At 41.2% G+C, this 26,367-nt stretch overlaps 1 protein-coding gene across 2 annotated transcripts; it reads left to right on the top strand.

The window, feature by feature from the left end:
* The first annotated feature begins 109 nt into the window (after positions 1 to 109).
* QTRT2 (queuine tRNA-ribosyltransferase accessory subunit 2) lies at positions 110 to 24,391 on the top strand. 2 transcript variants are annotated; one of them, XM_041726681.1, is made up of 10 exons: positions 110 to 216; positions 1,056 to 1,116; positions 5,391 to 5,611; positions 6,383 to 6,438; positions 8,344 to 8,420; positions 9,997 to 10,209; positions 15,748 to 15,947; positions 18,344 to 18,495; positions 21,080 to 21,197; positions 22,308 to 24,391. In XM_041726681.1, the coding sequence occupies exons 3-10, from the start codon at positions 5,412 to 5,414 to the stop codon at positions 22,537 to 22,539; spliced, it is 1,248 nt and encodes a 415-aa protein (XP_041582615.1). In that variant the 5' UTR covers positions 110 to 216; positions 1,056 to 1,116; positions 5,391 to 5,411; the 3' UTR covers positions 22,540 to 24,391. The 2 variants fall into 2 exon arrangements, with proteins under 2 accessions (XP_041582615.1, XP_041582625.1); XM_041726691.1 differs by having other exon boundaries at positions 5,388 to 5,611.
* Positions 24,392 to 26,367: the final 1,976 nt, after the last annotated feature.

Below are 26,367 nucleotides of genomic sequence, written 5' to 3'. Positions count from 1 at the left end.
CAGCGCTCCCGCGGCCTCGCGGTCCCCAGAGCTCGCTTTCATATTACCTTTGCTTTTTTTTTCCTGGCGCCGGCTGATGACGCAGCGCTCCCTGATTGGCTCTGAAGCGGAGGCGGTGGTTTAGGGGGCCGAGAATGCTGCAGGCCGGACACGTGGTAGCGAACTACGAGGAGTTTTGAGGGGTCTCAAGGCCAGAATAAATCGGAAGGGGTGCAGGTAAGTGCCCCGTTTCCCTGTTAGAGCGAGGGGGCTGCAGTGGGTGCACGGGTCGCGCCGCGGCCAGACGCGTTCCGGTTCTGTGGCAGCAACCGGGGCGCTACTCCCTGACTTGTGTCTCCTTCCCGGTTCTGGCTCCCTCCTGGTGGATCTTGGGTTCTCGGAGTCCAAATTCTCCCAAATCGTGGAAGCTTCGCTGCATCTCTAAGGAAATAGGGCCTCCTTCGACCGGCCTCTGCTCGAGAGTCAAGCTGTCAGCCGGAAGTGTTCTCTGGCCTGCCCTGGATGCTTGGGAGACTTGGGGCCACCTCGAATCCCTGGGCCGAGGGCTGCGCGGGGACCAGGCCGCTGGAGGGGGCCTCGGGGCGAGGGAAAAGCCATGTTTACAGACTGAACTTATTAGATGCCCCCGGAGATGGTACCTGCAAAGGATACGTGGGTTTGTAAGGCAGGGCAGTGGTCTACACAGGGAGCTTTGAACTCAGCTTTGTGGCCCCAAGACCCGAGACTCTTAGTAACGCAGACCCTCAGTTTACTTACCTGCAAACGGGAAGCGATGGTCCTTAAATCATCGGAGGGCTGTAACGGCGAAAAATCAACATAAACCTAGCGCTCTGCCAGGAAACCTAGACTAAACTGGACTTGAGACTGGTGAAAATGAGATGAGGGAAGCTGTGCCCGCCCTCATACTCTTGCAGAGGTCGTGGGTGGGACTTGCTCCGTCACTTGAGCGTCCATCAGAAGGGTGATGGTTGAGCAAAGGGTGTCGCATCCGAGCTATGTAATACCACGACGTAGTTCTTTTAAAACGGTGAGTTAGTTCTGTGTCTCTTCTGCAGGAAGGAGATCCATTTTCCTCCTGGGGGAAAAAGCAAGCTGCAGAGACGTGCGTACACTGCGGTATGTTTCCGTTTTTAATAAATAATAATAATAATAAAAAATCCCCCACCCCCATATATGAGTATGTTTAAATGTTTGTACGAAGTGTGGAGTAAGGTTGTGGAGGCTGGGAGGGTGGATAGAGGCAGAGAAAGAAGAGAAGGGAAAACAAAAACAATGACAACACCATAGCAAAATGGAAAATACGACTATGAAATTGCATATTAACGTTACAGTTAATGTGTAATCATTGCATATGTATATGGACAAGATGGGGCTTCTAACAGGCTGTCAGCCTCTAAAGCTGGACTTCTGTGATTCGAGTCCTGGCTTGACACTTCCCAGATGGTGACTCTATGACCCTCAGTTTTCTTATATTAAAATGCACTTAGGTGGGGGATCCCTGGGTGGCTCAGTGGTTTAGCACCTGCCTTGGGCCCAGGGTGTGATCCTGGAGACCCGGGATCGAGTCCCACGTCAGGCTCCCTGCATGGGGCCTGCTTCTCCCTCTGCCTGGGTCTCTGCCTCTCTCTCTCTCTCTATGTCTGTCATAAATTAAAAAAAAAAAAAAATCTTAAAATGCACTTACGCAGTTGATATAATGATGTATTTTAGCAGGGTTAATACATAAAGGACAGTAAATGCCCAATAAATGTTAGTTGTTACTAATTGTCATTATGTAAAGTTGTTGACTTCTATTGTGATCACTGACATATTTGAGTTGACTTCTACCATCTTATTTTGTATTTTCTCTATTTCATGTGCTTTTTGGTGTCTTTTCCTTTTTCTTGCCTTTTATTCTATTAACCAGTTCTTTTTTGTCATCCCCCATCCCTCACCAATGGGATCAGAAATTAAGCATTGCTATTAATCTTTTAGTGCTTCTTTTAAAATTTTTGACACACATACTTAATACTTGACATGATTCATTATCCCTCTCCCCCTCCCAAATAGTGTAAGGATTTTAGAATACTCTACATCTTCTGTTACTGTTTTCTAGAATTCTAAAGTCCATCATTTATGTGTCTTTCTAACTCAACTCAGGGTGCCATATTGTTTAGAAATCCTTCAGATTTCTTTCTTTCTTTCTTTCTTTCTTTCTTTCTTTCTTTCTTTCTTTCTTTTTTTTTTTTTTTTTTTGATTTTATTCATTCATGAGGGACATAGAGAGGCAGAGACACAGGCAGAGGGAGAAGCAGGCTCCATGCAAGGAGCCCCACGTGGGACTCGATCCTGGGACTGCAGGATCATGACCTGAGCCCAAGGCAGATGCTCAACCACTGAGCCACCCAGGCGTTCCCAGACATTTTTCTATGCATATAGAAGCATTGTGGTGTATGGGTGTACACGTGTTTATAAATACGTATCCAGTTTTTCTTTCACAAAAAAATGTGCTCACCTAAGCTTGCTCTTTTCCCTTAGCATGTTATAGTCATCTGCCATGACAGTCTTTAGAGAATTCATATAAAAAACATTTAGAGATCCCTTCTTTCTTGAGGGAATGCTGGAGAGGTGAGGCGGGGAATGTGTGGCTCTAGAAGTGTTAGGACAGGTACAATGCTACCAGAGGTGGGGGTAATCTTTGTTAGCCCTTGAGAAGACCTAGATCCACTGACAGCTTATTAAAGTTTTTTCCATGAACCATTTCCAGATAGTTTTTTTTTAATGGTTTTTCCTTAAGACTTTTCCAGAAATTCCATTTGTGGAAATGAAGTGTGAATGTATGTTTAGAAATCATAATACCACAGATAGTTTTTTTTTTAATGGTTTTTCCTTAAGACTTTTCCAGAAATTCCATTTGTGGAAGTGAAGTGTGAATGTATATTTAGAAATCATAATACCACAAATCTTAGAAGATACCTACAGTGAGTGACCCACCGGGAAAAGGGTGATGATGAGGGGAAATAAAAATTAGTTAACATTTTGGAGACTATTGGTTTGTTTGAGAAATTTGCTTGGTTTAGATTATATCCCTCCCAAAGTATGTTTTAAAAAACATGTGTGAGAATATATGTTTATGTGTATTTATACTTACATTACTCTGTAATAAAATCTTGCTGTATTTGAGCCCTTAGAAAATGGTTGCACTTATAAAAATTACCATAAACTCAACAGTGAATGGGGAAAGAAAAGTGTGGTTCTTCTAGCTCTGGGCAAAGTTGCTTGTTATTTTTTTCCAGCATTAGAAAATACCTTCTGATAATTGTATTCATTCTCACGATACAGAAAATCACTGACAATAGCAATTTATCTATTATAATACTCTTTCTTAAATGCAGCTGTCTACTTTTCCTTGTTTGCTTTTTTCTTTGGTGACATGTTGATTTATCATCATTAGGATGGGACTCTTAAGAAGCTCCAAACAAGGGCGCCTGTGTGGCACAGTTAAGTGTCTGCCTTCGGCTTAGGTCATGATCCCAAGGTCCTGGGATTGAGCCGGACATCGACTCCCTGCTTAGCAGGATAGCCAGCTTCTCCCTCTCCCTGTGCTTGTGTGTGCTCATGCACGCTCTCTCTCTCAAATAAAAAGAGAGAGAGAGAGAGAGAGGAAGAGACAGAGAGAGAAGCCCCAAACAGCAGATGTGAGTACATAGCATCAGAGTCTTACACTGTGGAGAAAGCCAAGTGGATATTCCTCTCCAGTTGACCTAGTGGGTTCAGTATACTAAGCTGAGGATTTTGAATTTTATCTTTAAAAATATGGGTGTTAAACCCTCGTGCATTGTATCACAGGAGAACCCATCTCTGCATCTAAGAACATGGTGGCCCATGTCTCTAGAGCAAATAACGGACTTGGGGAAAAGAATGAAGGAAGCTATTTCTTCAATTGAGGAAAGGGTGAGAAGGGGAGATAGAATATGCTTTCAGAATTGAATGAATGAATGATCAATCACATTTGAAACTCTTTCTATTAAAATATGGGGACTCCTAGAACATGTTCATTGTTTCCTTCCACAAGGATAGGTCTAAGAAGTCCCCAAGAGAAAGCTAAGTCTTGGAAGCCAAGAATCTGGGCTTCCAGATTTAGCTGCTGCTTCCTTCTTGAACAATCCCTGTGTCTAACCTTGGGGAATCTGAGTTTGGTTATATTAGAGAACCAGTGAGTTTCCTTTCAGTTGTCTTTACATATGTAATCATTACTTACCCTTCCTATTCCAGATAATATGATCGTGTGGCATTTAGATTCCTGTGCGGTACCCCATAGGGCATGAATACAATAACTGGTCCTCCTTCCTTTTTGGTTCTCAGGTTAAATAATGTGCATTCTGATTTTGTAGTTCAGTCTTTGAGATTGTTTTGTTTGAGCCTGACCCTGAGAGTGGTTCTGTGCTAGGTGTATGTACAAGATCAAGCTCCAGGGCTTGCTACACAAAAGGACTAGGGTCTAGTCTGCCAAGATCCCTGATAAAAGTAATGCTAAATTGCTTATGAATTGCATGTATGTTTCATGTGGTTTCTCACCTCTGTTTGGACACCGTATAAGAACAATTGGAAAATAACCTCACTTCTCAGAAAATCTCTGTATATCTTTTGATGTATATTGTTCCATATAGTTTAATAAACACCAGGATACCATTTTGGAACCTGCTTTCTTTGCTTAATAACATATTAGGAGAAATTGTTGTGTTGCCTAGTATTCTCTCAAGTTAGAGAAAGGAAAATTGGATCAAATCAGTAATCAGTATGGCCTAAAGAATGTGGCCTTCTTCTCTATGCATTTTCAGGGCTGAAAGCTAGCTTTTGGCAAAAGAGTACAGACTCTTTTACCAAAGATTAGTCCTGGGGCAGCCCCGGTGGCTCAGCAGTTTAGAACTGCCTTCAGCCCAGGGTGGGATCCTGGAGACCCAGGATCAAGTCCCACATCGGGCTCCCTGCATGGAGCCTGCTTCTCCCTCTGCCTGTGTCTCTGCCTCTCTCTCTCTCTCTCTCTCTCTCTCTCTCTCTCTCTCTGTCTCTCATGAATAAGTAAATAAAATCTTTTTTAAAAAAAAAAAAGATTAGTTCTACTCTTATCCTTCCTTTGATTTTCATCAGCACACATAAAAATTGCATGACTGAATTTTAATGTGGCTGATGTCATCCTTTTGCTCTGGGTCTTTGGGGGAAGGGGTCTTATTCCCTTGTGTGTCTTCTCCCATTTCCTTCTTCCTGATATCTAAAACAATCATCCACTGGAAGTAGTAATAAACATGTTGTCATTTATCATCGTGTAAATCGTTTACTTTCTTTGTAAAATGCTTAGTTAGCCTTTAGATGTCATGTAACTCCTGAGTTTACTGTTGTTTTCTTAGCAGGACCTAGAGGAATTGCTTAGGATGAAGCTGAATCTTACCAAGGTAGTTAATGGCTGTCGCCTAGGAAAAATAAAAAACCTGGGCAAAACAGGGGACCGCACCATGGACATTCCAGCCTGCCTTCTGTACACCAAGACCGGCTCTGCCCCACACCTGACCCATCAGACACTGCACACTATCCACGGGGTTCCTGCCATGGCTCAGCTTACACTGTCCTCGTTGTAAGTGTTAGATCCGATTGTTTAAGTATCAACTCTGGCAGCAGCTTAGATACCTTAATAAGGTACAGTAAAAAGAAAGACTTTTTTGATTATATGCACAACATTTATAGATTTTCAGAGTGAAATTAGGAGATGTCAACTATTAGACAGCCTCTGGCCCTAATCTGGAAGCCACAGGCCAGACCTGCATGTCAGAGCTGCATCACTGTTCCTCTGATTCAACTGTGCCAGCATGGTGACCCTCATTGCCACCACTCCCAGAGGTGACATAGCAGGGAATGCTCTGTGAGAATTAAACTTGGACTCTAGAGGCTGCTGCACACACCAGCCTCACACCTTTCTCTGTATCTGCACACATACTTGGTACTACCTTATGAAAACAAAACTAATGGAGTTAGATCATTTGATGTAATGTACATACTGACTTTATGCTTAATTGGAGAACCTCTGCTATATGATGAAATAACTGTGATACAGTCTTAATCACAGTGATTTTAAAGGGTAGAAGGGAGGAAGAAAATCAGGCATTTGAAAGCACTTGATCTTTGCCAGTTTCTGTTCTCACAGAACTACTTGTAAGTTGAAGACCTGTTTTCTGGCTGAAGAACACAGCCTAGTGAGTTGGGACTCTTGAATACCCGCGTACTTCGTTGTACAAGACTATGTTTACCGTCACGTAGCTCGTTTGAGTGTAGAGAAGTGGGTGTCAGTTGTCGCAGACAGTATGTGTAGAACAATTCATTTTTATGCATTTTTCTGTTTTGCTTTCAGGGCAGAACACCATGAAGTCTTAGCAGAATATAAGGAAGGAATTGGAAAGTTTATAGGTAAAACTCGAGTTATTTGTGTTTGCCTTATGATGTTTTTTTTTTGTTTTTTTTTTTTAATTTTTTATTTATTTATGATAGTCACAGAGAGAGAGAGAGAGGCAGAGACACAGGCGGAGGGAGAAGCAGGCTCCATGCACCGGGAGCCTGATGTGGGATTCGATCCCGGGTCTCCAGGATCGCGCCCTGGGCCAAAGGCAGGCGCCAAACCGCTGCGCCACCCAGGGATCCCTCTTATGATGTATTAATTTGAAGTGTGGAGGTGCTGTTGACTGATCTTTCATTCATACATTTACTTGTTCATTAATTTAATGAGCGTTTATTGGGCATCTAAGAACCACATATTGGGGATTTAAAGATGAGTAGAACTCTTGCTTCCCCAATAGAGCTCAGAGCCTGTCTGGGATAAAGATAAATAATTGTAGTAGGGTATAGTGACCACATTTGCAGGATTAGGGATGTGTACATGCACATGAGAACCCAGAGGGGGAGCACATTACTTGCTGTAGGGTAATGGTGGAAGGAGGTCAGACTAAAGAAAGGATTCTTGAGAGAGGAGGAAGAAGTGGTCCCTTATCTGAGTCGAGGAAAAGTAGGACTTAGGCAGGTTGAGAGGTGGGCACAATGGTGGTGGTGGACAGGTGTGGATAGACATCCCAGGCACAGAGCAAAGACCCAGAGGTAAGAAACTGCATGGGACATATCTAAGATCCAAAGCAGTCTAGCCGTGTTTGAGCCTAAAACATAAAGCAGAAGATGAAGTTATTTGTATATAGCTATCTTCTGGTATGTTAATACTATCTTTTGTTCTGGAAGTAGGATTTTATATGCAGATGAATGTGTCCATTTGTTTATAGGAAAAGCATAGCAGGGGCACCTAGATAATCCATTCTTCTGTAGACCACTTTCTCCTGAGCTTTCTTCCAATATCTAAGAGTTACTTAGTGAATGAGAATTCTGTTTCCATTGGTTATTCAGTCCTCTGCTTCTGAAGGAAATTGCATGATGGCTTGTTGGTAGTCACAAGGCCCTGTTTTTAAGTAGAGGAATTTATGTAATGTTTTCCTTGGACTGAAACCAGTTTTAAAGTATACAAGCATATAATTAGGTGACAATAGCTGCAAAAGCTTTCTAGAGATAACTGTAAAAATTGAAATGGTGGAAAATAGGTGGAGAACTGCAGAATTGTTTTTTGTTTTTGTTTTTTAGCTTGCTTTATTTTCTGGGTCTTTTTTTTCAGTGAAATCGTTTTTTTTTTTTTTTTAATGAAAATGTAGGGTAGCATAGGAAGTTTAAGCACATATGGTCTAGTAAGCATTTTTTTTGGATTTTTTTTAATGACTATATTTTTGACTAAAGAACTTAAGAAATTGTCATCTTGAGTCAATGAAACTTAAAGAGAATTTGATCCATTTTCAGTATGCTGTAGCTTTCCTTTCATTCTGCTCCTAGGTCCCATAACATGGGATAGTTTTATTATTAATAAGATTACCTTTTGATCATATCACTTTGTTTTTCCAGTAGCTAGTTCCTTTGGATGGTACCTACAACGAACATACTTGATATTAAGTTTTTCTTCAAATCAAGTAGGGTTAAGATGCCACTAAACACTTTTATTCTACTTCATACTTTAATGTATACTATTCCTTTGTCTGTTCCTTTGTAGCAACTCATTAGTCCTTAGACATGAACATTCAATCCTTTTTTCAGATGAGTAGGTTTTAAAGGTGGTCTTTTCATTCATGTCGATAAGGCCTCTTAGAATTCTAAGATCGAGTATGAACAGTTGAACATGTCTAGAGAGACTTTATCCAGCAGTACACATATAAACTGCTCTCTGTTACAACACAGCATAATTGTTAATATAAATGCTCTCAGGAGTTCTTCTTTTGTGTGTTTATACAGGCATGCCTGAATCGCTCTTGTACTGTTCCCTGCATGATCCGGTCAGCCCCTGCCCAGCTGGTTATGTCACAAACAAGGTATGTTCTCAGAAAGCTGTCCAAGGCTGCAGCTTTGTCCCAGAAAGTCAGCCTGTTGCATCCTTCCAGTGCTAAATCCCACTGCCTTGGATGCTAGCGCATTCCTGACCCCTTTATACCTTCTTCTTATTTATGAATAGCCCACTACATAGAGTGGTTTATAGGAATCAAAGTAGGGCTACCTGCAGATGGGGTTAAGGTAAGGAATATATCCTCAGCATTTTCATTGTTGGAAAAAATTTGGGGATGAAGGAGGGTCAAGTACATGGCAAAAAAAGAAATTGCTATGATGGTAGAAAGCAATATTTTTTTTATGCCATGCTTTATTTGCAGTTTTAACAACCTCAGGAAGCGCTAGGAAAGTTGCTGATGAGTGTTATCACATGTATAACTATATATAGTAGAATCTCGGTGTAATACTGCTTGCTTTTAGAACAGAATTTGAAAAGCTGGGTGCACAGCCAGAGATGTTAGCTAGTGAAGAACAGTATCAAAAAGATTTCATTAAAAGTTTCCACCTGAGACATGGCACATTGGTCTTGTCCCTGCGGACTACATTTTGGCAAGCCCTCAGTGTATGCTGCTGCTTTACAAATGCAACTACTTTTCCTGCACCCATTTTCATGTCAACGATATCTATTAATCTTACCTAAGTATTTTAAATTATTCTTCTGCTTTAAATTTTTTATTTTGTAATTTTAATCTGAAAGAAAATATTTTTACCTCAGTTATCTACCCCATTTATAAGGGAGAAAGGATTCATTTGAACAGTGTTCTTAAGCTTGAGGCCAGAATAAAGACTGTATGCAGGTTCCCCATTTATGTCCCTGTCAATCTCTTCTGGGAAGAAAGATAATATAGAAGAAGGATACCCAAAGAAAGAACATTATATAGAGATGCTTATGTATGTATCTGACTTCTTTATATCTGTATTTAACTTAATCTAGTAAACACTTATTAATCTTCAATAATGTGTGAGGCCCTAGACTAGGCTTTTGGGACACAAACATAGATTGGCATACTCTATAGTCAGACAATTGTACAATGGTACAGTTATAAGTACTATCATTTCTATAAAAGAACTAAGTACAAATTACTGTAAGAGCTTGGAAGAGTGAGTGATGGATTATGCCCAGATAGGTTTTTGGAGCACAATAGAGTAGATAATATTTGAACTTTGTCTTGAAAGATGCATGGTATTTCACCAGACAGAGAAGTAGGGAAGGGCATTTCAGCCAAAAGGAACAGTGATCGAAAACAGAAAGATCAAAGTGTATGGTGTATTTAGGGACAGCATGTGTTGGAATGGGGTCTCGGAGAATGGAAGACTGGGCTGGAAAAGTATAACAGAATTCTTGGAGCTAGCTTGGAAGCTGGCTTTGCAGCCACTGAAGGGTCTCTATGAGCTATAGAGAAGGTCCTTGGGGAATTGGAATATAGTCCAATCTGTCCAAGATAATGAATTGCCACCATCTGTTTGTAAAGAATTAAATTCAGTATTACTTTATCGTTTTATTATTCTCTTTTGCTTTGCATATTCCTCTTGCTGATTCCTAATCATTTTGTTTCATGGCAGTCTGTGTCTGTCTGGGGTATTGGGGGACGAGTAGAAATGACTGCTTCCAAGTTCATGGCAATTCAGCAGGCCCTTCAGCCAGACTGGTTCCAGTGTCTCTCAGATGGAGAGGCATCTTTCGAGGAAGCAGCTTCCATAAAAAGGGCCAGAAAGTCTGTTGATCGATCGCTTCTATTCCTGGATAATTGTCTGCGGCTGCAGGAAGAGTCAGAGGTAAGGCTGCACCGCCCACCACGTCTTTCTGTTTGAAGCTCTCATACTACCACCTTCTCTGCTCCTCCTCTTGCTTCTCACTTTCTGGTGTCTTTTACTCTCCTGTTTTCTTTTCCTGAACTGTAAGTATTCTGACTCTCTAGGATTCTGCCTTAGGCTCTCCACCCCACTTTGGATGTTTTCCCTGAGCAGCCTCTCCTTGGTTTTAATTGGTGAATAATTCTGAAATCACATGGGTAATCAAGCTCACTTGGCTTAGCTTCAGAATTACATCAAGTGGACTTCAGCTGGGTTCTACGAGAGCATCCCTCACGTGCGCCTCGAACTCAGTGGTAGCCAAACTCAGTATCTGATCTCCTCAGACCTGTTGTTTTTCTTTCTGTCTCTGTTCATAGCAATCATCATGTTCCTCAGCCCAGAAATTTGTGTCTTTCAAGGCTCTTTTTTTAAAAGAAAATTTTATTTAAAATCAATTAAGTAACATATTGTGTATTAGTAGTTTCAGGAGTAGAGTTTAGTGATTCATCAGTTGCATATAACACCAGTGCTCATTTCATCCCATGCCCTCCTTAATGCCCATTACCCAGTGACCCCATTCTGCCACCCACCTCCTTTCCAGCAACCCTCAGTTTGTTTCCTGTAGTTAAGAGTCTCGTATGTTTTGTCTCCCTCTCTGATTTCATCGTATTTTATTTTTCCCTCCGTTCCCTATGTTCATCTATTTTGTTTCTTAAATTCCACATTCAAGGCTCCTTTTAATACCCATTTAAAATCCAATTGTTTACTCCTTCTTGATTCTATCTCCTTAAATATATCTAGGATCTGCCCCACCTCCCCATCTTTCTTATCACCACCTTGAGGCATAACCTCCTCATTTCTTATGTAGACAATTATCCTTTAAAATAATTCCCCCTGTCTCTTCTCATTTCTATGCAATCCATCTTCAGCCCTGCTATCTGAGAGATCTTCTTAAAACACAAATAGGAACCCATGTCACTTCCCTAAGAGAATTTAATGACTCTCTTTGTCAACTCTTATGTGGCATGGATGGGCTGCTGTGACCTGGCCTCTGCATACTCTTCCAGCCGAGTGCTTACTGCTCTTTCCTGTGGCTAACACCCTGGCCCCTCTGAGTTGCCTGCAGTTCCCTGAGGTGTTACCCTATTTCATTCTTCGGATGCTGTACAGGGACTTCCGTCTGGATTCTTTTCTTATCTCCAGCCATATTCCTTTTCTTGCTCCACATTAGCTCATCCCATTCCATTCATCGATCTAGGGAACTGTCTCTGACCCTTCCAGGAAGTTCTGTTCTTCCTTTGCTACCCCTTTAATTTGTATGTGGCTGCACTATAGCTCCAGTTATATCATAATGCAATGATTTCTTTACGTGTTTGTCTATATTAGATTGTGACTTCCTTAAACTCCATTTTTGAGTGTCTCTATTTTGTATCTCCATCACATAGCAGAATATCCTACATACGTAAGCCCTCAGTAAATGCTTGTTGATGGTGGCTGGTTATAATGGGGTGGGGAGGATGAAACTGTGCCAGTAGCTCAGAGATCATGGTAGCAGAGTGAAGGAAGCTCAGAAAGAATGCTGTCACTAGGAGAGACCAGAGCTGGTGAGAGAAGGGAAAGTGTGACCGAAGGGGAGAATTCGATGTTGAGATCATTTATGTGGAGTAATCCTGGGCAATGGTGACAAAGCGTGTTGAGGTTGAGGAATATTGTTATCTTGAGTGTGCCAATAAAAAAAAATGTAATTGGCTAATTAAGTTAGTATACATAAAATGATTAGAAGAAACTTAGTTGTCATTCTGAATAGAACTCTCAATATCTGCAGTGAGAGTTCAGCGTGGGGACATTGGGACATTGCCGTGGGTCCTAATTGTTAGTGTTACTCACCAGCAATTGTTCCGCGCCAGTAATTATCATTGGAGGATGAGTAATGTTTACATGACTAGAAAGGAGGACAGGGGGTATGACAGCATGATTATTAGAACTGCCGGATGAGCCTCAGGTCCCTCTTCCGTGCTAATCAGCCTTACCATTTCACATTATTGCTGTGTGTTGGTCCCTCTTTCTATCCCTATGATTATACTGTTGTCTTGACATGATTATTTAGTACCGTCCCCCTTTACTCTTAAATGTGTCCCTTTTTTTTTTTTGAAAGAGAACTTTTTATTACTTTTATGTACAAAAAACTCAAGAACGCACACTTAATCCAATTTGGTGGCCAGTTCTTTAGCCTCTGCCTTTTTCAGGTTGACCATGTGAACCACTGACTTTGGGCCCAGGACGTTGCCTACCCAGTAACGGCAGATCTCATCATATCCGTCATTGTAATTGTTTCTGATAGCTTCCAGCAGCTTTGCCCGAGCTGCTGTCTTCCGAGTTAACCTGTGTGAAGGCAACAGTGGTGCAGGTTTCCTATGGACCAGACGTCCCAGCCTAGTCTTCCCCCGATAATGTAGGAGGGAAACCCCATCTTATGATACAGGACATGCAGGAAAACAACCAGCTCAGTGGGATCCACAGCATGTGCAATCACTACCAGCTGAGAATTTCTGTTTTCCACCAAGATGGTGACAATATTCACCCCTGCTTGAAGGACAGGTGGCATGTTAGTGGGGACATCCTCTTTGCTGGCAGCTTTATTCTCAGCCCTGGCCAACAGTCTCTACTTCTCTTGCTTTGTCTCTGGTTGCGTTTGTGGGTCAGCTTAAGCAGTTGAGTAACTGTTAGGCAGTCTCAGGCCAAGGTCTTGGGTGAACTGGTTAATTGTAGGAGGTATTTTCAGACATTTATAGAGAAAAGCCCTTTGCCGCTGCAGCTGGATGTAGTGGGGCCATTTGACAAAGCGGGTGAGGTCCCTGTTGGACTGGATTCCTGTTGAATGCCGAAATTCTTAGGCTTTTCTTCAAACAGGATCGACCATCTTGCCTCCTGCTTCATGACAGCGGGAGCTGGGGCCACCTTGTTCCCCTTAGCCTTCTTTCCTTTTGGCATCTTGGATGGCTGGTGGAGAGAGCACATGTGTTCCATTTTAGATAGTAAGTTGTATGATTATACTTCTTAGTCCATGAAAAGGGGTTTCCCATATAGATAGGGCTGCGCCAGTCATGTAAAGGGGCAGGCCCATGAAACTTCCTGCTTTGTATGTCTGCATACATCTTTTCATTTTCCTATGATTTCTTCCTCTTTTACTCACTGGATCCTCCTATCCTGAATGCCCTTAAATACTGAAGCTCCTCAAGGTTCTAGGCTTTCTTTTCTTCTCTATCTATCTCCTAGGCCAAGGATGGCAAAGGGGTTTCATCCCAAGGTGCTTGGAGCTGTGCCTGGGTGCAGCAGGGAGAGAGTATCTGTCAGCCCTGTCTGCCGTGGGAAGTGGCAGCAGTGTGCCAGGTGTCTGCTGTTCTAGCCCGGGTAGTCACATTTGTATCACACATGTCCATAACTTTAGGTCCGTGTACTCAGCTGCTGATAACCTCAAACTCAGAATGCACAAAACAGAATGATTATCTTGTCTCATCCTCCACTATTTTCCTAGGATTCCCTGTCTTTGCTCTTCCCATTGTCTCTCCAGACCTCCAAAACAGGAGCCAGGAATCATCCTAGACTTTTTAACTTCTCCATGGCCAATTGGTCAAGTTTGTTGATTGTACCTTTTTTTGCTCTTTTAAAGATTTTATTTATTTATTTGAGAGAGCGAGCAAGCAGGGGAGAGAGAGAGAGAGCACAGGAGGGGGGAGTGGCACAGGGAGAGGGAGGAGCAGACTCTCTGCTGAGCAGGGAGCCTGATAAGGGGCTCTATCCCAGGACCCCAGAATCATGATCTGAGCTGAAGGCAGACACTTAACCTACTGAGCCACCCAGGCGCCCCTGTTGATTATACCTTTTGATGAAGTTTCAGATCCTGTCCTTCCCCTTCTGCCACTGCCACTGCCTTAGCCCACGTCTTCTTTGTCTCTCACCTGAACTGTTAAATGTTAAACTTGCTTCCTAGATATCCTCTAGCCATACTCCTAAATCATACTCCACACAGCAGCCCAAGCATTCTTTCTGATTGTGACTCTCCTGCTTAAATTGATAAGTGAGATTCCCTCTTTACATTCCAGGCTTCCTTTCCATTCCTCTCTCCTACCAGAGAGCCACTGTTGATTTGCGTTTTTCCTTGGAAGCCTTACTTTTTAGTTGCATACACATAGTTTTTACATACATACATACATACATACTGTATGGAGTTTTCATTACATGAATATGATCAGATATGTGATCACAAACACATTCAGAAATGTGTTTATTTTTAATCAGTGATCTCTCAAAACTCCTTGTCAATGCGTATATTGCTATATCTACTGCATTTAAAAAAAAAGAAAAACACCTGCGTGGGAAGCCATACTATGAATGTATCATAATTCATTTAAGCCTTTATTGGTGTCTGTTTTCCCGTTTTTCATCATTCTAAACATTTTGTAAATATACCTTGATGCATATGAATGAATATATTTGTAAGAGAGATTCTTAGAAGTGGAATTTTAGGACATAAAGATAAAATCATTGGCATTTTGAGAAGTATTGTCTACCTGCCCTTCCTAGAAGCTGAACTAATTTTTACTCTTTAGTTACCAGAGTATGTGTCATTTCTCTACACTTTTACCTCCGTGGCATTGCTATCTTTTACTTATTTTGTCTAAGCAATGTGCAAAAGTGGTATCTAACTGCTTCCAGTTTGTGTTTTCTTCCTGGTGAGGTTGAGTTAGCTCTCCATATATGTACAGGGCATTCACATTTATTTTTCTGAAGTTTATAGTCACATATCTGCCCAGATTTCTATGGGGTTGTCATTTCCTTAGAAGATTTGTTGGAGGTTTCCTATAGTATAAGTATTTGTCTATACCAACAAGCAGCAAACTCTCCTTTGCCTTTGTTGAGAGTATATTTCACTAGAGAAGTTTTGTACTCAAATAGGTTAGCCTTTTCTGGTAAGCTTTAGCTTGCTTAAGGAGGCCTTCCTTAACCCAAGATTATAAAAACTTGAATATATCTTTTTGATACTTGTGTAACTCTTGTATGTTTTAGATTAGCCATGTGGGATTTATTTTTGTGCGTGGTATGCAGTGTAGTTTTATTTATTTTTTTCCAAACGGATAGTCAGTTATCTCAACCACAAAGTTCTTAAAGTTATCTCTAGCTCAGAGACTTGGAGGTTGCCTGAAGCAGGGCTAACAAATGAAAACTGATCCTTTTGTCCTTTCCCTCTCATACTTGCTCAGCCTGTGTTTAATTTAATCTAAGCTCAAACATGACTCCACGTGTTGATCAGTTTCTCCTCAGTCTTTTCTCACCTATCTGAGTGGCTTTCAAGTTGTGTTTTTTGGAGCCCTAGAGGTTCTCGGGGAGGAGAGAGCCCCATCCCCTTTTCATGTTTCAACTGTAGCAGCTGCACTGAGATCTCTGCCATGTGAAGTTCATTTAAACAAAGGTCTCTACTACTGGAAACAGTTAAAAGCATTCAGTCCTTTCTTCCCTTAGGTCCTTCAGAAAAGTACCATCATCGGAGTGATTGAAGGTGGAGATGTGATGGAGGAGAGACTGAGGTCAGCACGAGAGACAGCCAAGCGTCCCGTAGGTGGCTTCCTCCTGGATGGCTTTCAAGGGAATCCGGCAACCTTGGAAACTAGACTGTACTTGCTGTCATCGGTCACTGCAGAACTGCCGGAGGACAAGCCAAGGCTAGTGTTCAGTTAGGATGCAGGCCACACCTTGTGGGCTGCAGAGCAGGAGTGCTGGTGATTGTGTATTATGTGGAGTCTCTACACTGGGCATGTCTTTTGATGATCTGATTATGTCCTTTCTGTGCAGAGTCTGCTAAGGCAGACTCAGGGGAGAGTTTCCATCACAGATGTCCTGCCTTTGATTTCACAACATAGTTGAGTGCAATTGCTGTGTGAATTAGTTTATTTGATCCTCATAAGTGAGGGCAAGTGTTATACTGTTTCCCCTCATTTTTGTGCCAAATGCCAATTTTATTCTTTATTCATTTTAACATGGTGCCTGGGAACAGGTGTAAAATCATGTGGAACTCTAGCCTTAATCAAGGAAAGCTGAGGACAGATCTGGGGTGCCCAGCAAAATGAAGGTGGGCTGTAGTAATAATGAGGATGTTGAGGAAGTTCTTAGATTTGAGGCAGGTAGTTAAGTCACTTTTTGAAATCAAGAGGACTGGCAACATTGGCAGGACTGGTTCTTTCCTTATACAGAAGATTCACTATGTACTTACTGGTGTAGAGAAATGATATGCAAGATTCAGAGCTCAAAATCCCAAAGTTCTGAATGCACCGATGTCTTATTAGACTACCCACGTTTTTCTTTTCTTTTTTTGTTTTCAATCCTTAGTTTTTCATCCAACTTGGTATGAATATTCTTGCTTTTTTCATATAGATCTATCAAGAAGTTTGGTTATAGAATGCTACTTTATGCCCTTGGGCTGTTTAGATGCTGTATAGTATATGTCAATTTTACCACTTAAAAAAAAAATCCAGGTATAACTTGCAATAAAATGTATTAATCTTATGTAAAGTTTAATGAATTTTTATGTACATATGTAACCCTGTAAACATCAGCCAGCATGGGCTACTTCCAGCAGCACTTGGTCCACAGTTTTGACCTAGCTCTCCTGTGTCCTTTGCTCCCCTTCCTGTGCTGATTTTGTTCTGGTGCAGATAACAGTTCAGCACTAGTGTTTCTAGTCATTTTCTGGACTTCTTTGAGCTAAGCACTCACAGATGTCTGTTACTGGATTTGAGGGCTGGGATTGTTTTCATTCTCTACGTGCGCAGAAATGCCAGCTTCAGTTGGAGAGGACTTCTAAAACATTACATTAGTTGAAGGAAACTGTAGTCAGAAAAACCGGCATCTATTTAAGTGTTCTGGTTGTTTAATATTACATAAGCCTTTTTTGGACTTCTCCTAGAAATCAGGGAGTCTGTAAGCTTTTCTCTGCCAGTTCATAAAAGGGACTATGGGTAGAAAAACAAACATAAAAAAATAGCAGCCAGCCAGCCAGCCAGCCAGCCCTGATCTAGAGCACCTCCCCCTCTTGTTTCAGTGGCAAAACCTAGTTGAGTGGCATGATCACTCCCAGAATGCCTTACCTATTACCTCTGAAAATACCATCTCGTTCCACCATGCAGACTTTTTATTAGTGGAGAAAATAAAAGAAGAATAAAGAAAGCCAAGTAGTCTCAGATCTTACGGGCAGAGTTGAAATTCTGAGAGCTAGAGTTGCTTTGTAACTGAATCTATGAAGACTACAGTAGATAAAAAAATGTCTTTCTTTGAACCAATTATAAAAAAGAATTCCTAGGCAAAATACAGTTAAAATATGGAAAGTTTTGAAGGGGGAAATAAAGCACACAGCTTTGCACTCTTTGAAAAAAATTTTTTTTAAAAATTTGACATATAGTTGACATATAGCTTTGTACCCTCAAAAAAAATCTGTGTAGTGACAGGCTATAAAGTTCAGTTGAAGACTAGAGAGGTTGTTTAGAAGGAATGGGAGGGGAAAGGAAACTACGTTGAACTTCTCTTTGGGACCCAAAACTCCGCTGTTTGCTTTTTCAAATATCTCCTTAATCTTCACAACAAATCTTTGAGGTCTGTATTACTGCTCTTGTTTCTAAGATTAGAAAACTAAAACCCAGAGTGGTTAAGAAACCTTCCCAAAGTAGCACAATAAGAACCCAGGTCTCTCTGCTGCCAAAATCCCATGTTCTTTTTACCATACCTTATTATCCGTTACGTGCCATGCAACTGTGATTGGTGGGCTTTGTTATCACTGCTTTTTAAAAAATATTTTATTTTTTTGAGAAAAAGAGAGCATGAACAGGGGGAGGGGCAGTGGAAGAGGGGAAGAGGGAGAAGCAGACTCCCCGCTGAGCATAGAGCCCAACTCAGGGCTGGATCCCAGGATCCTGAGATCATGACTTGAGCCAAAATCAGAAGCTTGTCCAACTGAGCCACCCAGGCACCCTCATTATTACTAGTTTTAATCCTCTCTGGAAAGTATCTGCTTTTGTTCCTGGCATTGTCCTCATGTCACTGTTCTTACTTGTTCTTTCTTGTATAGGCTTATCTGTGGAGTCAGCCGGCCAGATGAGGTGCTCGAGTGTATTGAAAGGGGAGTGGACATATTTGAGAGTTTTTTCCCTTATCAAGTGACAGAGCGGGGATGTGCCCTGACTTTCAGCTTTGATTACCAGCCGAACCCTGAAGAGACACGTAGGTCTTCCGAAGTTAGTCTCAGTGTTATCCTCAAGTTTCTTCTATTTCCGTTTCATTATTGCCTTGAGTCACAAGCCAGAAATATGTGCATACTGTAACACCAGCCATTTATAAAACTACATGTTTATTTGTTGTCTGTATGCTCTAGCATGTCAGCACACAACACTGGTACTTAATGCTATACCTGTAGCTCATCAATACTAGGAAGTGATTTTATGGTGAGCAGAACCAAGAAAAACAACCCTTTCTATTAACAATATGAAAAAAGAACATTCAGAGTGAATAGTGATGCAAGTCTAAGAACAGAACACCTTTGAACTACTTAGTAAAAGTTAATTCAGTTTTTCACAAAGGAGCTCTTGCCTGCTTTTTGCAAACCACATGCTATCAAAATACAAAGAGTCTCACCCCTTCTGATCCTAGTGTTACTTTTGCTTTTTTTTTTTTTAAAGATTTTATTTATTTATTCCTGAGAGACACACACACACACACACACACACACACACAGAGAGAGAGAGAGAGAGAGAGAGAGAGGCAGACACAGGCAGAGGGAGAAGCAAGCTCCATGCAGGGAGCCCGACGCAGGACTCGATCCCGGGTCCCCAGGATCATGCCCTGGGCTGAAGGCAGTGTTAAACCGCTGAGCCACCAGGGCTGCCCTACTATTGCTTTTATGGGCCATTTATTTATTTGTTTGTTTATTTCACAAAGAGGTAGGAGAGGTGTTTTCCTCTGCTAATATTGCTTTTCTTATATTGCTTATTCCGAAGTCAAGAAAATCAGTTTCAAAGTGTGACATTTAATTGACAGTAGAAAAGGAATTGGGATGTGAGCTTTGGGCTGGGATCCCTTAGAGCATCTAGCCAGTTTTTCTGGAGAACATTTGCACGCCCAGTCTGCCCTCTGGCCTTCACAGGTGTGCTTTCCTTTCCTGCTTCCTGTTGTCCTTGGAACTCTTTATTACCGCCAGCCCTACGTATAACTTGGGCCAGAGGCTTCCTTAAAGATTCATTTTATTCCCCACAAGTTATTAAAATTTCATCCAAAAGATGTTACAGTTTTTGTAAAGCCCCCTAACCATCAATCTAAATTGAATTACTTCTGGAAACAAAATCAGATTGGTCAAATTCTTATATATAGGAGGTCAGTTTTGCTGTCCTTAAAATTGACCAGAATATAATGTATATGAATAAAAAAGCATACCACAAACACTATAAATGTTCATTTATAAGCTTACTTATTTCCACAAGGACTTGGATAACTGTTAGTCATTCTGTACCGTGAATATTTAAAACTTAACAACCTGATATTGAGTTCTCCGGAATAAACAAATTCCTTTTTGGCTAGAGAAAGCTGTTTTCTTCATGATTAGGAAAACTGAAATAGTTTGAACATTTTCCATTAGAGTAGTATTGTTAATCATATTTATGTGTATATATGTGGTAAATTAAAATCTTTTGCCAATTACAAAGTGAAAATTACAAAAGAATAAGTTGCCAAATACAGGAACCAATATAGTTCCCCCTACTGACAAGGATTTTCCAAAAAGCCAGGGCATTATTGTGGTTTCCCACATCAGCATGCAAATTCATGGCAGCAAAGTTAAAACAGCCCAGTGCTCAATGCTCAAGTCACGTCTCTTTTTCCTTTGATCTGGACAAAATTACATTCTTAGGACTGTCTGCCCATTCTCTTTGGGCCGACCCTGAGTTTGTTATTACTCCTTCCCAATAATACTTCTCTACTTGCCCCTGTTCAAGACAGCTGGCTCTTTGCATAGTAACTGGTGTTTCCCATATATATCAGAAGTGTTCTTTCTTAAAGAGTTCAAGGGAACAACCCAAGTCCCCATTTAGTTCTGGATAATCTGAGTTCCCTGGAGGCTAGGGTCTCCAAATGGAATACATAAATTAAAACCATATTCTTCTTTAAAAAAAAAAAAAACATATTCTTCTTTTAATCTATTTGGAACATAAGCAGTTACAAAGCACAATTAATTTGCCTGTAATGATGAGAAGGCATAACTCCGATACACACACACAAATTTATCTCTCTCTCAAACACACACACACACACACACACACATTCTTACACTCTCAACTGTTTGTTTGTTTGTTTGTTTTTTTAAGATTTTATTTATTCATGAGAGACACAGAGAGAGAGAGGCAGAGACACAGGCAGAGGGAGAAGCAAGCTCCTTGCAGGGAGCCTGACGTGGTACTCGATCCCGGGTCTCCGGGATCAGGTCTTGGACTGAAGGCGGCGCTAAGCTGCTGAGCCACCCGGGCTGCCCTCTCAACTATTTTCTTAAAAAAACTCCTTGACAGTAAGATTATATATTATGTACTTGTAACCATAATTTGCTTAGACATTGTTGAATCTCCCAAATTGTGATATTATGGAGAATATGTCAGTGATCATCTTGGTCCATTTTACTACTTTTCTGGTGTCATTTCCTTAGGATAAATTCTTATGAGTGGAATGACAGGGTCAAAGAGCATAAAATGTATGTAAAATAATCTCCCAAAAGCCAGTCTTTATCTGATTCTCATTCAAGACTTTTTATTGCTTTGTCCTTCAGTATTACAACAAAATGGGACACAGGAAGAAATAAAATATGTGGATCAGACAAAGAAAATTAAAACAACCAGTTGCAACCAAGAAATGACATCATTTGAAATTAATCTGAAGGAAAAAAAGTAAGGAATTTTTTTAGATTTTGATATCTGACTTTGTAATTTCAGTCTGTTTTAAAAGTTTATGTAACTGTTCCCTTTTCAGTTTATGACTTCATAAAATATTTATAGTTGAATATTATTTGGGCCTTCTTAAATTCAGTTCCAGAAACTCTTTTTTTCTGCAGATGAATTTGTGTACTTTGTCTTGTCAGAAAACCAAGGCTAGATAACTGTTGTTTTAGAAGGACTGTCAGAAAGATTAGACCAAATCCATTGTCTGGTGTCTTTTACTCTTTCCGATTACTTTAAATAATGTCAGAGCAAAATAAAGATTTCAAGATAAAAAACAAAGTGTTTCAATTCTAAGGAATTTAAGCTATCTTAGTTATATGCAGGTTATAAATCTTAATAAAATATTTTCCTCTGTAAAGAATGAAGTAAGAAATCTTGTAACTTTGTATTTGGCCCAAAGTAGTAAGTACTTAGTGAGCCACTGAGTGGATTTTCTGTGAGTTTGGTATTCTCACTTTTGTGCTGGAGTGTTTTTGACTCACCCAAGTGAGTTGTGAGCTGGGCATCATACCTAGGCATGGTAGCTCTGGAGCCCTTCCTCTCGACCCCCCCGAGGTAAGTCTTCATTGGGAAATGACAATAAAATGCCTGTCTTCAAAGATGGTTGCAGAGATTAAGTGAGACAGTGTATGTCCGAGTGCTTTGCAAATCACAAAAAGCTCTGCAAGTAGAAGGCTGTACCATGTCTTCTATACTAGTTCTGGTGGTGAGTGGGAGAAGTGTGTCATTCATCAGAACAGCATTTACTGCCATGGTGTGCCATTCCAGTGTGACTAACGAAGCTCAGCATGCGGGAGTGACCACGTGACTCTCTTGCTGCTCTTGTGTAAGCCTCAGTCCAGGAGGTTATGTCTATCAGGGGAAGACTCCTGAATCTCCTGACTCGTGCTCTAGGTTAACTTTTTACCACACTGTCATCCTAAGCAGGTGACCAGCGCCACATTTGCCAGTGATGTTATTAATTATTGGTTATGTACCCACAGAATAAATAGAGAGCCTAGGCTGTGGGTTTCTCGTATTCCCTATTTTCTGGAATATCACTGGAACTTCTTTTCTCAGGTACCAGGAGGACTTTGATCCACTTGTGAGAGGGTGTTCCTGTTACTGCTGTAAGAATCATACTCGTGCGTACATCCACCATCTGCTGGTGACCAACGAACTGTTGGCTGGGGTCCTGCTTATGATGCACAACTTTGAGCACTATTTTGGATTTTTCCACTCCATCCGGGAAGCACTAAAAAGCGACAGACTGGCACAGTTGAAAGAGCTCATCTGCAGGCAAGCATCTTGAGACCTGGCATACGCAAGTCTGACTCTTCACACTGAGCCTGTCCCACTGTTATAATGTGGGAAGAAGGGAACAAGAGATGATCTTAGCTTTAATCATTTATATTTGAGAATAACATCTGCTCAAATAAGGAACGTTTATACCAGACTCTGCCCACATGAGGCAAAAGAGATTTCTTCTAAGGATTTAAGTGACCCCCCACTGATAGAAAAAATTGAACCATGACCTTTAATATTTCAGTGCTAACTCTTTCAGTCAATGGAGATTCGTTTAGTCAAAGACAAAAGCTTTAGTTGTGAAGAGACAGCCTTGAAGTAGGGGTGATGAGATTGTGTGGGTTTGCTGAGTTGGATTAGAGCTTGGAAAGAGATGAATGGTCATGAGCAGCACGACTTCTGTAGACACATGGCTGTTGACTGTAAAAGGAACCTGGCTGATTTAAGAGTTTCCTAGTTTTAATCCTTATATTCTCATGAGCGTCTTGGACACTTCCGCTTTCCAATTGCTCACTGTTGCCGTCAGTCAGAGAAGGCTCTTGTGACTTACCCAGACTCTCATCTTCATGGAATATGGGGCTCACTTGATGCTTCTGTGTTCAGTTGGCCTTCATTTGACCACATGACCTGTGTGTGACTTGACTCCCGAGAGCCCATCCCATTGCCTGTTATGAGCTGCAAGTTTGCCTAGATGCTTTCGTCCAGTCGTGCAGATCCACGGTGGTCTGCCCTTCAGGCTCATTAATAGTCTAAGCACATAATAACTATAGCCCCATCACTTGGGGAGATTCATTCACCATGTGTTCACTTGGACGGAACCCTGGCCTGGCAATTGGAAGACTGGGTTTCAGCTCTACTCAGCTGTGACACCCGGGCAAATCACTTAACCTCTCCGTGCCAATTTCCTCCTGAACAGACAGGGACAGGCATGGTGGGTAGGACTACATGAACTTCCAAGATTCTATATAGCTGTAATGTGCGGGGAGCGGGGGCGGATAAAAAACTTTAGTCGTAGCCTCCTTGTGTCCTTGTTTACTGATCACTGTTGGCCTGGTGAAAAATGCGGTGGTGCCAGGAATCAGGCAACAGTAGAGATATTTGAGAGCCTAGAAAGAGGTTTGGCCTGTGAATTTTGAAGTGGTTGGTGAATTGGCACCAGCAGATCCTGAGACTGGGAAGACCTTCCTGGATCACCTCTGATTCTATGAATTTTTTCTGCTCTCATCAAAGAAGTGACATACATGCTGATAGTGTGACAGGTGATTTTTATTTTCTTTGGGCTTTTCTATGTTTGTCATGTTTTCTGTAAGACTTCATACATAAGTTTTTGTAAAAACAACCAACAGAACCAAAAAATGCCTTTGTTTTTTTTAGGAGTGTGTAATATATTTGTTTTGCATTCTTAGGCTATGTCTTTCTGTCTGGTCATTTCAGTGGGGATTACTGAACATTGTTTTTAATTATTATGTGGTTGCTATATTTTTATGTGTTAGGTATCTATATGTTTTTCTTTTCTTGATGGTTTAGGTATGTCCATGACATTCCTATAATCTCTCCTTCACGAATGGCAAGGGTAGTTATGAAAGAGTTTCTGCTCTCAAGGATCTGCTTGCTTTGAAATAAATTGGATTAGATTTGTTCATATGTTTATATTCCTGTTCAACGCTAAATCCATTGTTGGAGGAGTATTAATATCCCAGAATCCATATAAAATTTATGAGTTTTATTTATGTTCAAAACACTGAACAATGTTCTGCTCAACATTGTTCATTTTTATGGGTCTTTTTCTTATTAGCACATTTGAAAAAAATGTTTTTTTTTCCTTTAATGTAAGCCTATTAAAGTCGATAGCCAATAAACATTTTTAATTAAAAAAATATACTGTCTTGTTTCCTGTAAATAGTAGCGAGTCTATTAAACAAACTATTAAATTTCCATGGTACTAGCAATGTTCTCCATTGGAAGAGAATTTTTTCCTACATTTATTTCATCTGTGGTCATTGTTTTAAGTGCACTCACACTAAATGCAGAACCCAAGGAGATTCAGCAATGTACCTCTCTAAATTATAGAAATAGGGGCCTTAAGGCCATGTTAGCATATAATAAAAATAATAATAACCATAACCTATGGAGAGCATTTTTAATGTACGAGGCACCTTAGTAAGCATTTTCCATATAGATCTCGTTGACCCTCAGAGCGTGGTTATGAGGTGAGGTGTTGTTATTATTCCTTTGTTAAGCACTGAGTTTCAGGAAGGTTGAGGAGCCTGCCTGAGGGCCTACCAGAACTCCTGGAAGGCTGAGTAGTTTGCCTAAGGGCCTACCACTAGTCAGCTAAACTTTAGCTGCATCTGCAACTACTAAAACTCTGCAGTTAACCATTGCACTAAATAGCCTCTTGTGACTTGCCCCTGGGTTGAAAGGTGCTAAGAGAAGGGAGGAGAAGATACAAGCACCGTGTGACCCTGAGGTGTGGGGTGCTGCTTCTGGAGCTTCACTGCAGCCTCGCTGCCTGGCGCCCACTCCAACAGGGAATGGCTGGCCCTGGCATGTGTAGCCCACAGTTCCCTGCTGGCACCTGTTAGGTGCTCAACATGAGTTGCCATCCCACATCCCCCAGTTTCTTCCACCCCCAGTCTGGGGACTATAATCACACTCTGCGTGGTGGTGAAAGGGTTGAGGTCTGTAGTCAGTTCAAGTGGACTCAGGGAATCAGTGGGAGGTGCCCTAAATGCCTTGAGGGAGCGATACTTTATTATTCTCTGGGAATAAAGGGAAAAGATTCTTCTAAAATATTTTTTGAGTCAAAGACTTGCGTAATTAAAGCATTTTCATAAAAATTTCAAACAAAGACCATCAAAAGGTCAAGATTCGAGTGTGTAAGCAACTATCTTATCCAGGATTTTTTTTTTTTTTTTCCCTGTCGAGGCAGCTTGGAGCTCACTGAGAAACCACAGAGTTAAATGATTATCCTGTGCCTTCCTGATTAGGAACAGGCTGCTCTCTGCAGTTTGATTAGTCTCGCTCGTAGCTATGGGATTACAGCTTATTAAAACTGACAGTGCTGTGGAGGGCAGGGAGCCGGGAAGGTCAAACTTACATGCTGAGCCAGCCACCAGCAAGGCTCTGCCTTTACCTGAAGGTTTTGTGTAATTGGCATTCATTTTAATATTCTTTTTCATTCCTTTCCCTTTTTTTCAACTTTGAGATCTCATCCTTATTTTACACCTTTTCTCTCCTTCTTTCTCAGGAGAGTCCCTGACTCATGACCACATAACCCAGATAACAGTGGGCAAAAAAGAAAAGCAAGCCCAGCGTAAGCAACATGAATTAGGGTAACCATACGTCCTCATTGTCCCTAATAGCCCTGATTTGTGTCTGTGCACCCAGGCATAATTACCAACAGCACCCTCTTTTACTTTCAAAAATGGCCTAGTTTGGATGACAAATTATATGGTCACCATTATGAGTGGTAGAGATGGTCAAGCCAGAGAGCAGGTGCCTCCTCTAAATGGGACAGCTGCTACCCGCCTCTCACCACTTGCTGACGTGGGACCATTGCTGTCTTATCGTCCCATCTCTCAGCGAAGCCCAAAATCTGGATTTTCAGAAACTTAACAAAACCCAGGTGTGCCGAGTTTGCAGCCTCAGGTTTAGAATTTGGAGGAAAAGCTTTCTGACATCGTTGGCTTTTGGAATTTTCTCAGTGACTCATCACAACATACAGAAAAAGCACCTCTGGTTTCTAGCTCCTGCAGCTGATTACAGATCCCCACATTAAGAGATCCCCATGTTGTCCTGACTCCACGACACGATCCCCAGAGAACTCCCAGCA

The sequence above is a fragment of the Vulpes lagopus genome, chromosome 1 (genome assembly GCF_018345385.1).
Source record: "Vulpes lagopus strain Blue_001 chromosome 1, ASM1834538v1, whole genome shotgun sequence".
Lineage (NCBI taxonomy): Eukaryota > Metazoa > Chordata > Mammalia > Carnivora > Canidae > Vulpes > Vulpes lagopus.
Note: the sequence above shows the minus strand (reverse complement) of the source record. Positions and strands in the feature narration are given on the sequence as shown.

Coding starts and splice junctions, on each gene's coding strand:
- QTRT2 (XM_041726681.1), top strand. CDS start 5,412: ATGAAGCTGAATCTTACCAAGGTAGTTAATGGCTGTCGCCTAGGAAAA. Junction 5,612..6,382: donor CAGCTTACACTGTCCTCGTT/GTAAGTGTTAGA, acceptor TTTTGCTTTCAG/GGCAGAACACCATGAAGTCT. Junction 15,948..18,343: donor CTGCCGGAGGACAAGCCAAG/GCTAGTGTTCAG, acceptor TTTCTTGTATAG/GCTTATCTGTGGAGTCAGCC.